The sequence below is a fragment of the Microcebus murinus genome, chromosome 1 (genome assembly GCF_040939455.1).
Source record: "Microcebus murinus isolate Inina chromosome 1, M.murinus_Inina_mat1.0, whole genome shotgun sequence".
Lineage (NCBI taxonomy): Eukaryota > Metazoa > Chordata > Mammalia > Primates > Cheirogaleidae > Microcebus > Microcebus murinus.
In genome coordinates, this window is record NC_134104.1 from 53,515,116 (window position 1) to 53,527,390 (window position 12,275).

A 12,275-nucleotide genomic window follows, 5' to 3' on the forward strand; every position below is an offset into this window, starting at 1 on the left:
ATCATTTCTTGGTTCTTTTCTGACTTTCTGCATGCACTTAGTGCCAAAGCAATTGTGTAGCCTGGGACCATCATTAGCACACAGGACATTTTGTGTACATTTGGAAAAGAACAATTTGGGTGTGACAAATGGCAAAAAGGACTTAAAGTAGATAAGTTAGAAAAAAGTTGCCACCTTACCCCCAGGCTGACTCAACTCTGAGTTAAGCCTCAGGGCTTGGCTAGTGGCTCATGAGCTTCATTTCAGCCCCACCCTTGTCCTTTCTCTGGAGCTCCCTCTCGCAGACCACGACCTGTGCAACCACCATGGCAGCTCTGTGTCCTCAGTTTATTTCAAGTATGTTATTCGAAACAGATTAAAATGTCTTTTAAAAATTTTATTTTATTTTATTTTTTTATTTTGAGAGAGTCTCACTCTGTTGCCCTGGCTAGAGTGCCGTGGCATCAGCCTAGCTCACAGCAACCTCAAACTCCTGGGCTCAAGCCGATCCTACTGCCTCAGCCTCCCAAGTAGCTGGGACTACAGGCATGCACCACCATGCCTGGCTAACTTTTTCTATTTTTTTTAGTTGGCCAATTAATTTCTTTCTATTTTTTTTTTTTTATAGTAGAGACGGGGTCTGGCTCTGGCTCAGGCTGGTTTCGAACTCCTGACCTTGAGCGATCCACCCACCTTGGCCTCCGAGAGTGCTAGGATTACAGGCATGAGCAACCTCACCCAGCCCTTATTTTATTTTTAATTGAAGCATAATATTATAATTATACATCTTTATAGGGTACAGTGTGATCATATCAGAGTAATTAGCATATCACCTCATATTTAGTTATTTATTTATGTATTTAGAGACAGGGTCTCGCTGTGTCACCTCTGCTGAAGGTCAGTGGCACCATCATAGCTTGTCCTACAGTCTTGAACTCCTGGGTTTAAGTGATCCTCCCACCTGGACCTCCTGAATAGCTAGGACTACAGGCCCTAGCCACCTTGCCCAGCTCAAATATTTATCATTTGTGTTGAGAACATTTAAAATCCTCTCTTCTAGCTGTATAAAATATATGATAAGTATAGTCACCCTATAGTGCTATAGTACACTAGAATTTTTTCCTCCTATCTGGCTGTAATTTTTTTTTCAGGATCTGCTCTTTTTAAAAATCTTACTGTTAATTGACAAATTGTACATATTTATGAGATACACAGTGATGTTTTGATACATATAATATATAGTGATTAGATCAGGGTAATTAGCATATCCATCATCTCAAATGTTTATTATTTCTTTGTGTTGGCAACATTCAATACATTCAATATTCTCCTAGCTATTTGAAACTATATTATATATATTATTATTAACTATTGTCATCCTACAGTGATATAGAACACTAGAAATTATTCCTTCCATCTAAGCTGTAATTTTATATCCCTTAACAAACCTTTCTGTATTCCTCCCCATCCTCTCTTTTTCTCAGCCTCTAGTAACTCTCTAATGTGAGATCAACTTCTTTAACTTCAATATATGAGTGAGAATATGCAGTTTTGTCCTTCTGTGCCTGGCTTATTTCACTTAACATAATGTCCTCCAGGCTTGTCCATGTTGCCTCAAATGACAGGATTTCCATTATGCACCACATTTTCTTATTTTTTTATTTATTTTTATTTTTTTGAGACAGAGTCTCACTCTGTTGCCTGGGCTAAAGTGCCATGGCGTCAGCCTAGCTCACGGCAACCTCAAACTCCTGGGCTCAAGCAATCCTCCTGCCTCAGCCTCCCGAGTAGCTGGGACTACAGGCATGTGACACCATGTCCGGCTAATTTTTTCTATATATTGTTATTTGGCCAATTAATATATTTCTATTTTTCATAGAGACAGGGTCTCACTCTTGCTCAGGCTGGTCTTGAACTCCTGACCTTGAGCAATCTGTCTGCCTCGGCCTCCCAGAGTGCTAGGATTACAGGCGTGAGCCACACACCCAGCCCACATTTTCTTTATTCATATTTCTGTTGCCATCAACCACTTAGGTTGATTGCATATCTAGACTATTGTGAATGGTGCTGCAATAAACACGGGAGTGCAGATCTCTCTCCCTCTTTTATTATTTTTTATTTTTGAGACAGAGTCTCACTCTGTTGCCTGGGCTAGAATGCTGTGATGTCAGCCTCACTCATAGCAACCTCAAACTCCTGGGCTCAAGCATTCCTTCTGCCTTAGCTTCTCGAGTAGCTGGGACTATAGGCACATACCACCATGCCCGACTAATTTTTTCTATATATTTTTAGTTGTGCAGCTAATTTCTTTCTATTTTTGGTAGAGACGAGGTCTCACTCTTGCTCAGGCTGGTCTTGAACTCCTGACCTCGAGCTATCCTCCTGCCTCAGCCTCCCATAGTGAAGAGTCCCCCTTTTTTTTTTTTTTTTTTTGAGCCAGCGTCTCTCTCTGTTACCTTGGCTAAAGTGCAGTGGCGTCATCATAGCTCACAGCAACCTCAAACTCTTGGGCTCAAGCCATCCTCCTGCCTTGCCTCTGGAGTAGCTGGGACTACAGGCCTGCACCACAATGCCCACCTAATTTTTTCTATTTTTAGTAGAGATGGGGTCTTGCTTTTGCTCAGACTGGTCTCTAACCCCTGAGTTCAAGCAATCCTCCTGCACCTCAGCCTCCCAGAGTGTTAGGATTACAGGTGTGAGCCACCACACATGGCCTCAGATGGTTTTTGATATGAGATGAATTGCTGTATATTTATCAGTACTCCAGGAGATTCATCATTGCCATAGAGGACATTGATAAGTTTCCCAAAGTGTGTTCTTCACCAAGCCAACTGTAGTCCCTGTAGATTGATTAGTGTTGATTTCCCAGGTCATTTGCTGGGTAAAAGAGACAGCTGTGATACTGTAGGCTCTAATTAATTGGTTTCCATTGAAAACAGGCTGTCTCTGAACTAGTCTTTGTGATCATAAGAACTCACTGAGACATAATGACCTATTTGAAGTAGAGAAAGAACACAAAACCAGTGTGGTGGCATGTGCCTGTTGTCCCAGCTACTTGGCAGACTGAGGCTGGAGGATTGCTTGATGCCAGGAGTTCAAGGATGTTGTGTGCTGTGACTGTGCATGTGAATAATAGTCACTGCATTCCAGCCTGGGCAACATAGTGAGACCTCATCTCTAAAAAAATAGCAATACCTAAATAAATAAAAAGGAGAACACAGATTTAGATAAGATGTAATGACTGAGACCATTTCTTAGTTCCCAGTGTCAGAATTCTTACTTTCTCCTCATTACCCATCAAGTCTTGTTGAGTCTACCTTCTAAATGCTCTTCAGCACTGATTCTTCACTTTCATCCTCCAGGTACTATCTGCATTCAGAATCTCATTTCTTCTCACCTGTACCCCTGTCATAGCTTCCTTATTGATGTTATCTTCTATCAGACTTGCTCCTTCCTCCACCTGGGGCCATCTACATGTTGTCTGTTCTGGCCACCTCTAGGGTATACAGCTCTTATGTCAATAGCGCCCCCTGGAGTCCTTTCAGCTTTCACATCCCAATGACTCAGGGAATAAAAAACATGAGTACATGAGGCTTTTTTATAATACATAGATGACCATCTCAAGGAATTTCGTAGTGAAATTTTATAAAAGCAGGCTAATTTAATTCTGCAGCATGTTTGCATTTTCACTCAAAAGCCTTAACTCTTGTTGAATATAATTCATTCTCTTGTGGCTTTAAATTTTACCCAGCTCTGAAATAAGGTGGCTTTTATGATAAGAATTGCTTTCCTCCTGAGCTAGAAGCATAGGCATGCATAGAACAGTAAGACTAACTTAAATGAGAATGATTACTAAATAACTGCAGCTTTGAAGAGGAGGTAGATAATAACACTTTGCATTCATACAAGCCTGACTTTCATCTGAGTATCTCAAAGGAAAGAAAAGTTAGCTGATGCTGTGTTATGGTTGAAAATTACAACTGTGCAATTTCCTTATTCCTGAGTGTTTCCCCTCTCAAATATGATACTGAGTTAAAGCATTGCTAGAATTCAATGTGCATTGATTTTGAACACAGCCATTTTCTCTTTTGTTTTCTACTCCTCCAGCATCAACCCTGAGTTGCAAAGGCATCAATGAACCACCTGCCTTTGTGGATTTGAAGCATTTGCTATCACTGGAGAAAAACATGATGATAAGTGATGAAGGGACACCTTTGTCAGCTGTTCTAAAGTTATGGTGGAATGATACAGAGATGAAGATGGAGATAGGATATTCTCTGCACCCCCAAAACCAATTCAATCATGGTACTAACAAGCACTTGAGAATGCATCAGAGAACCAGTGCATCCACTCTGCTGAAGCACACGACTTAAAGACTTACAGGATGTGGTCAGTAGTATAAATGGGAATTATTTCTGTTAGAGCCACTGCCACTGCCTGCTTGTGACAGTGGCCCATGGTTCTTCCACCTCCCTCTCATCTCTTCTTCCCACTTTGCACTCATTCATTCAGAATTATTGAATAACATCAACTTAATCAAATGAAGAGTCTTAAGCCCAGAATATTTCAAGGAAAATCAGTGTATTTTTCAATGAAATATATCACAAAGACATAAAGTACAATAAATTTGAAAAGTAAAACAAAGTGCATTAATGAATGCGATATAAATTACAATAGGTTAAAATATTCCAAATTAAGAAAGTTCTTGGCCGGGGCACAGTGGCTCACGCCTATAATCCTAGCACTCTGGGAGGCTGAGGTGGGCGGACCATTTGAACTCAGGAGTTCGAGACCAGCCGGAGCAAGAGTGAGACCCCATCTCTACTAAAAATAGAAAGAAATTAATTGGCCATCTAAAAATATATAGAAAAAATTAGCTGGGCATGGTGGCACATGCCTGTAGTCCCAGCTACTAGGGAGGCTGAGGTAGAAGGATTGCTTGAGCCCAGGAGTTTGAGGTTGCTGTGAGCTAGGCTGACGCCACGGCACTCTAGCCAGGGCAACAGAGTGAAACTCTGTCTCAAAAAAAAAAAAAAAAAAAAAAAAGAAAGTTCTTTACAAAATATGCAATAGTTCCTGTTTAAAATAGTGAAAAACTTAAAATAGCTCAAATATCCAGCCATAAATAACCGGACAAGTAAATTTGTGTTGCCTTCACACAACATGATGCTTTCCAGCCACTAAAAATAATGAAGTCAAACAATGCATTTTCACATTGTAAAGAAAGCTTAGGTATATTTTTAAGTAAAAAACAAATTTCACAGCAACCTGTATGCTGTGATACCATTTTTATATAGTAATAATATGGAGAAGTGGAGGAAGGGATTACTGGGCATTGTCATTTTCTATGTCTAACATTTCTGTAATACTTGAATTTCTTGCAATGAACATGCATTATTTTCCTAATTAGAAAAATACATTAAAAAGATTTAGCCTCTGTTTCCTGTGGTAAAAGATTATATTTAAAAAAATAATGTATCTTTACCTAAACGTATTTTAAGCAACTGCCATTCTGACTACACTAGAAAGAGATTTACTTTGCTATGTACAGCATTAATGATTGTGCATTAGGGTGAAAGATCTTCCCCCTTTTCTTTAGGGGGATGATTTAGACCAACCAGAAGAAAGAAAGTCATAATTTCTCAGTTTATCAGGCAAGGTATCTGAATGAAGCAGAGATATCTTAAATTTTATTAAAGGTGAGAGGATCTGGGTATCCTTAGAAAGTGGTGCAATTGGCTGGGTGCAGTGGTTCACACCTGTAATCCTAGCACTCTGGGAGGCTGAGGCAGGAGGATTGCTCAAGGTTAGGAGTTCGAAATCAGCCTGAGCAAGAGTGAGACCCTGTCTCTACTAAAAATAGAAAGAAATTAATTGGCTGACTAAAAAAAAAATACGTAGAAAAAATTAGCCGGGCATGGTGGTATGTGCCTGTAGTCCCAGCTACTCAGGAGGCTGAGGCAGAAGGATTGCTTGAGCCCAGGAGTGTGAGGTTGCTGTGAGCTAGGCAGATGCCAAGGCACTCTAGCCCAGGCAACAGAGTGAGACTTTGTCTCAAAAAAAAAAAAAAAAGAAAAAAAAAGAAAAAAAGAAAATGGTGCAATTGGTGAAGTTGTGTTGTCATATCCCCCTGATGTTTTGGGGTCATCTGACTTTTACCCAGTGACACAGGGAGGACCTCAGCAGCCCAGGATCTTATACACTAAGGCACTCTTTATAGGAACCATGCTGAGAGCTGTAATAGTGATTGCTTGTACTTGCTTCCCACTCAACCATCAAAGCCTACTTATTTTTTGACTGACTTCTGCTAGTTGTACTCTTTGTGTGGGATCCAGCTAGTTAATACAAATGTTCTAGGCAGATATTAGATAATTATAATAGATAACAATTATTGAGCATATCTGCACTTAGCATTATATTTATATTATCTCATTAATCATTATTATGTTTTTTTATAGATGAGAAAACTGATGGTCAGAAGATTGCTCAACATCATACAGTTAATAAGAGGTAGCTGAGATTCAAACCCAGATGTTTCTCTCTCAAAAACCAGAGATTTTAAACCTCAAGCTGGTGCTTATCAAAATGTGAATCCTGACCAGTAGCATCAGCATCCTCTGGGAACACATTAGAAATGCAAATTCTCAAGCTCTATCTCAGATCTACTGGGTAAGAAACTTGGGAGACTAGAAAGCTGTTTTAAACAAGTCCTGAAGGTGATTTTAATACATGCTGATGTCCTAAATTATATAGCAGAGTTCTCCAATTAAACTTTCTGAAATGATGGAAATGTTTTTGTTCTCTCTGCTGTCCAATAAGGTAGCTACCAGCCACATATGGTTGTTTTTTTTTTTTTTTTTTTTCTCTGAGACAGAGTCTCTCTTTGTTGCCCAGGCTAGAGTGAGTGCTGTGGTGTCAGCCTAGCTCACAGCAACCTCAAACTCCTGGGCTCAAGCAATCCTTCTGCCTCAGCCTCTCGAGTAGCTGGGACTACAGGCATGTGCCACCATGCTTGGCTAATTTTTTCTATATATATTAGTTGGCCAATTAATTTCTTTCTATTTATATAGAGATGGGGTCTTGCTCTTGCTCAGACTGGTTTCGAACTCCTGACCTCGAGCAATCCGCCTGCCTCAGCCTCCCAGAGTGCTAGGATTATAGGCTGAGCCACTAGCCCCAGCCTCACATATGGTTATTAAGCTTTGAAATACAGCTAGTTTGACTGAGAAACTAAAGTTTTAATTTTATTTAACTTTAGTTAAAATCTAAATAGCCACCTATGGTCAGTGGCTTCCATTGTTAGCTGGCATAACTATTGTCTTCTTACATCCTTGACATTCCATACATTCTTTTTTAGATCATCTCTCAACTCTAAGGAGCATTAGGGAGGTAGCCAGTTAGCAGTAATTTTAGAAGGTGGTGTCAGAAAAACATTGGGTAGGTGCAGTTTTTGTGGAGGACATCTTATCCAGGAAGCTTCCCACTTTGTCTATGTGTAGAGGTGGCTTTAAAAAGAACAGATAAAGTCATTTATCTTAGTCATTTTATGCTGCTATAACAAAGTACCACAGACTGGGTAATCTATAAACAATAGAAATTTATGTCTCATAGTTCTGCAGGCTGGAAAGTCCAAGATTAAGGTGCTGGCTGGTGAGGTCTCAATCTCTCTGCTTCTAAGATAGTTCTTTGCTGCTGCATCCTCTGGAGGGGAGGAATGCTGTGTTCTCATGTGGTGGAAGGAATAGGAAGGGCAAAAAGGAGCCAAGCCCCATCTGTTAAGCCCCCCCATTTTTGGGGGGTGTTTCACTATTTATGACATATGCCACATCCATGATTCTCTCGAGTCAGAAGTTCTTTGAAATGATGCCCTGACCCTTGGCCAATTGGAGAATGGAGTCATCTGACTCACCCATCCTGCGGATGGCCCCAGAGATGGTGTAGATCTTAAACTGGCCATTACTACTATCTGTAACCTTCTCAACCTCAGCTATGCTCATTCGGATGGACACATGCTCCTTGGCATTGATGATGCGGTTGCTGGTGAAGCATTTCCTTGGTACATACAGGTACACCAACCTGCTGGCATCTGCCTGTCGGGCCACATCTGCTGCCACCACCATGCCTGTGAGCAGAGAAAGCTGTCAAGCCCTTTTATAATGGATAGTCCATGAGAGTTCTGCCCTCCAGACCTAAACACCTCCCAAAAGGCCTGACATCCCAACACTGTTGCATTGGGAATTAAGTTTCCAACATGTTAATTTTGGAGAACACATTCTCTCCATAGCACCATTCAACGCACGTGACCATTATATTAGTTTACGCAATACCAAATGTAGTGATTAGGTTATTTACTCAGATTTATCATCCTATATAGGTAGTGAACAATGGCTCTGAGGCACAATTAAGATGAACTCCACAAATGTTTTTAGAGATGACTTTGGTAAAAGGTCATTAAAAAAAATCCTTATGGAATATATTTTTTTTTTTTTTTTTTTTTTTTTCCACCAAAATGGTTTTATTATTGTCACTGACAACAAGCACAACACTGCAATTGTATCATTATTTTGTTTGGTTTCTTAAATATTACTTAAGTATGCATTAAAAATATGTTTACATTTAAGAAATGTGACACATTAAAGAAACATCTTCTGTAAACATAATCCCTTCTTAATATATTTTCCTGTTTTGTTTCATAGATAAATAACTTAATCTACAAACTCATAAATAAAACTATCAACTCTTATGGCCTAAAAGCATATACAAATTTTGAAGGTTAACAAAAGTGTTCTCTTTAACATTTTATAAATAACAACATGCTGTATTTGCAGTGTTTATTATCAAATGACTTATCATAAGTTCTTGGTGTCTCCAAACCTGTTCTGCCAATAATAGACCTTGCAGTGCACTTGGCAAAAATGTCATTCATTTAAAAAGTCAAAATGGTCAAAGTCCTACATTTTAAAAATAGCACAGAAGGTTCTACACCAATATCACTAAGTCTTATTAAAACCATTTCAGTTTGTCTGAAAAACAAAAAATGCTACTAAAGAGCAAATGCTTGTATTATCATTTAAATGGTATCTAACAAAATCTAAAATTTAAGAAACAATAAAATCATATTAAATCCTGAAGTCTTGCCAAAAAAATTTCACTGAGATTCTGTTATAGGAACAGAATCAATATATTAAAATTTTATTTTATATCATCACTTTGATGAGTTATAGCTTTAAGGGTAAAAAAAAGGACACATAAACTGATTTTAAAAAGCCATACTTATAATTCCTGATATAGAACATTAGATTAGTTTTTGTTTAATGACTAGAAATCCTTATTTCATCAGAAAATACTAAATATCTGTTGAAACATACCTCCTATCTAGTGATTTATTAAATAACCACTCAAGATTTGTCAGGTAAGCACTTAAATTACTTTTATGTAATAAAAGTAAACAGGAATTTTGCATGTTGGCTATGTTTCATTTTATACATTATTTTTTAGGTCTTCATTTATAGGGTATAAAAACTTAAAAAAATTCTCAACTAACATTTTCATTAGATTTAAATGATTCAAACTATAAGTAATGCTAGGCTAAACACTGTCATTTCCTTTAAAATCTAAGTTTCTAAAAGTTTTATTTTTCAATCAATACAAAAATTATCTGGTTCACATTAACTGCCCAACAAACTGTTTAAAAAACTAAATATTCTTTGTTAAAGAGCAGATTACTAGAAATGTTTTCCATGCTCTTATTTTTTAAAAAACAAGATTCTGATATAATAATGAACTTAAATCAAAATTCACAAATGGTAGTGGAAATCCTGTCAACTTTCAGCCCAATACAACATAAATCCAGTTTTTATGCATAAACAATTCAAAATTAAAGTTTATAATGGAAATGTCAACAAGTCATAACTACCACACATCACTACTGATGGGTTCCACTATACTTCAACCAGGCACAGCAGATGTGCACATCTGATAGACAGACTGCTTAGAAAATTAAAGCTATCAGAGCTATAAATAAGGAATACATAAATATGAACATAACAATGCCAAAGCATTATAGCTGTTAAAAAAAAGTGAGTAAGATGTGATGTAAACACATCTGATAGTTTTCTCTGTAAGCCACTTTCCACTGATTTATAAAGCTATGGTTTTATAATTCTTATAAAAAGGAAAATTTTTCTACACTGATGCATGCAGTAATTTCATTGTACATTCTTGACTACAAAGCAATCTTCAAATCCTCCTGCAGAGCTTGACATATCTCATCAGAATTTCTCCAGAAAGTCAGCTTGTCATATTTTCAGCAGCCTTTAGCGCTTCAGTAGCCTTGCGAAGCTCCTTAATAACCGATGATAAAGCTTCTGGGTTAATTCCTTGTTCACAAAGCCGTACACAAATAGACAAAGTTTCCATATCTAAGCCAGTATTCAAAATTCTGGAAATCTCAAGCAGAACGTCCATGGTCTCCCTCACCGCATTCATGTTCGCCGCCGTCGTCGCCGCCCCGGCGCCGCCACTGTTCGCCATGGCGGAGGCCGAGGGAGGCGGGAGAAGGGCCTGACCCGGAACTGGAGCGCCTTCCTTTCTCCTCGGAATATATTTTTTTTAGCATGTAAGAATATACATGTATATACTCATGTGATATGTCTCAGAGGCAATTTTCTGACAGGTTGTTGGCCCTTTGTACCATTAGGAAGTAGCCAACCTGAAATGCAGTGAATATAAAAGACTCTGTGAACTTTATAATTATAACCTACTTTGAAAGATATGTAAATACTGTGTACATGTATACCAAAACATTGTTTTACACTATAAATACATACAATTTTTTATTTGTCAATTAAAATAGAAATATACATGCATAGATAAGAAAAAAGAAAGAAAGAGGAAGCAATGAAGAGAAGTAGTGTGGTCATTCTCTGTTATAAACCAAACAGTAGGGTGGAGAAAAAGAATATGTCAGTGCTTGAATTTATTTACAATTGTCGAAAAGAGCCAGAAACTCCAGCTAGTGGACATAAGCATTCTTGACACTACAGTGAAGCTGATACTAGGGATATTAAATTCCTTCTGCCTCACATCGGGAAGTTCATTAGCAGGAGCCGGGGTCAATTCCAGCAAACACATATTGATTCCTATGGCCTAGTGCTGATGAGAATTTAATGATTAGCACAGCTGTGTTCTTGAGCGATGCATGATGGGAGCTGTGTTTTAGGAAAATTGTTCTGGTCAGAGGCTATTGTGGGACTTCTTGCTGAGGACCATGAAGACCAGAAGGAAGTGGTTGTTGCTGGGACTGGAAAGATCAGTAAGGTTGTATGAAACATTGCAGGAGTTGAATCCCAAGGGAGCTTATTAGATGTGGGGGATTAAACTTTGTGATAAGAGTGAGGTTTAAATTTGGGCATTAGGAAGATGGTGATATTATTAACACCACATTTGAACCAAAGAGATGTGGAAGAGAAAGGGATGTACCTAGGACTTGAGTGATCGCAGTGCTTACCAACTGTTGATAAATGATTTCCTGCCATGACCCAACCTGGCAGAAAACAAATCCAAAACTAAATAATCAAGTATCTATCAGACTTTGGCCAAGATTCTGGAAGCAACTTAGAGGGGAAAGCTATAATATATTTTTCTTTGATCTGACAAATTGCTTCACCTCCTTGGTTTTTGCAGAGCACCTCACATAACTTACACAGTTCTTATTTCACAGATAATGGTTTGCTGGATTGGGAGTTTCTAGATTACAAGGACTATATCCTATTTAACTTTATATTGCCAGCAGTAGACTAAGAGCCTAACACACAAATATTGGCTAAGTAATGAGTAAATGACTGAATGGATGAACAAAGGAAATGTCCTAGGGGCTTTGCCTAGTCCTCTTCATTGTTGCCAAGGCTAAGTTTGAATATCTGGCCACAGGAACCATACCTTTGGATCAGATAGGGCATATTGATGTCGGATATGTGTCACAAGTCAGAACTTTCGTTGGCAAGTAGTGATGGATGGTGGTGGGTGTATGTGGTGTGAGGTGGGTGGAGGTACTGTGTGATGGGTGTAAGGACAATAGAAGATAAGACATGTAAGTATGTGCATTTATTTTTAGTGCTCTTCTACTTCCCTTTCTATTACTACGATCAAATTTTGTTTTTCCTTTTCCTAATTCTCAGATACCTTATAATTCATTTACTCAACTAATATGTATTTTCACTTACTATATCCCAGGCATTGTGCTAAGCATTGGATACAGAATCCAAGGAGCCAGTTCTGGAGTGCAGATTTTCCCA

The 12,275-nt window shown here is 38.4% G+C and overlaps 1 protein-coding gene across 1 annotated transcript; it reads right to left on the minus strand.

Moving 5' to 3' along the window:
- Positions 1-9,395: 9,395 nt before the first annotated feature.
- LOC105878044 (mitotic-spindle organizing protein 1) lies at positions 9,396-10,572 on the minus strand. The gene has a single exon (XM_012777214.3). It carries the CDS (start codon positions 10,510-10,512, stop codon positions 10,270-10,272), a length of 243 nt encoding a protein of 80 aa, XP_012632668.1. The 5' UTR covers positions 10,513-10,572; the 3' UTR covers positions 9,396-10,269.
- Positions 10,573-12,275: the final 1,703 nt, after the last annotated feature.

Bases quoted from the DNA above. Each gene is read 5' to 3' on its own strand.
- LOC105878044 (XM_012777214.3), bottom strand. From the start codon at position 10,512: ATGGCGAACAGTGGCGGCGCCGGGGCGGCGACGACGGCGGCGAACATG.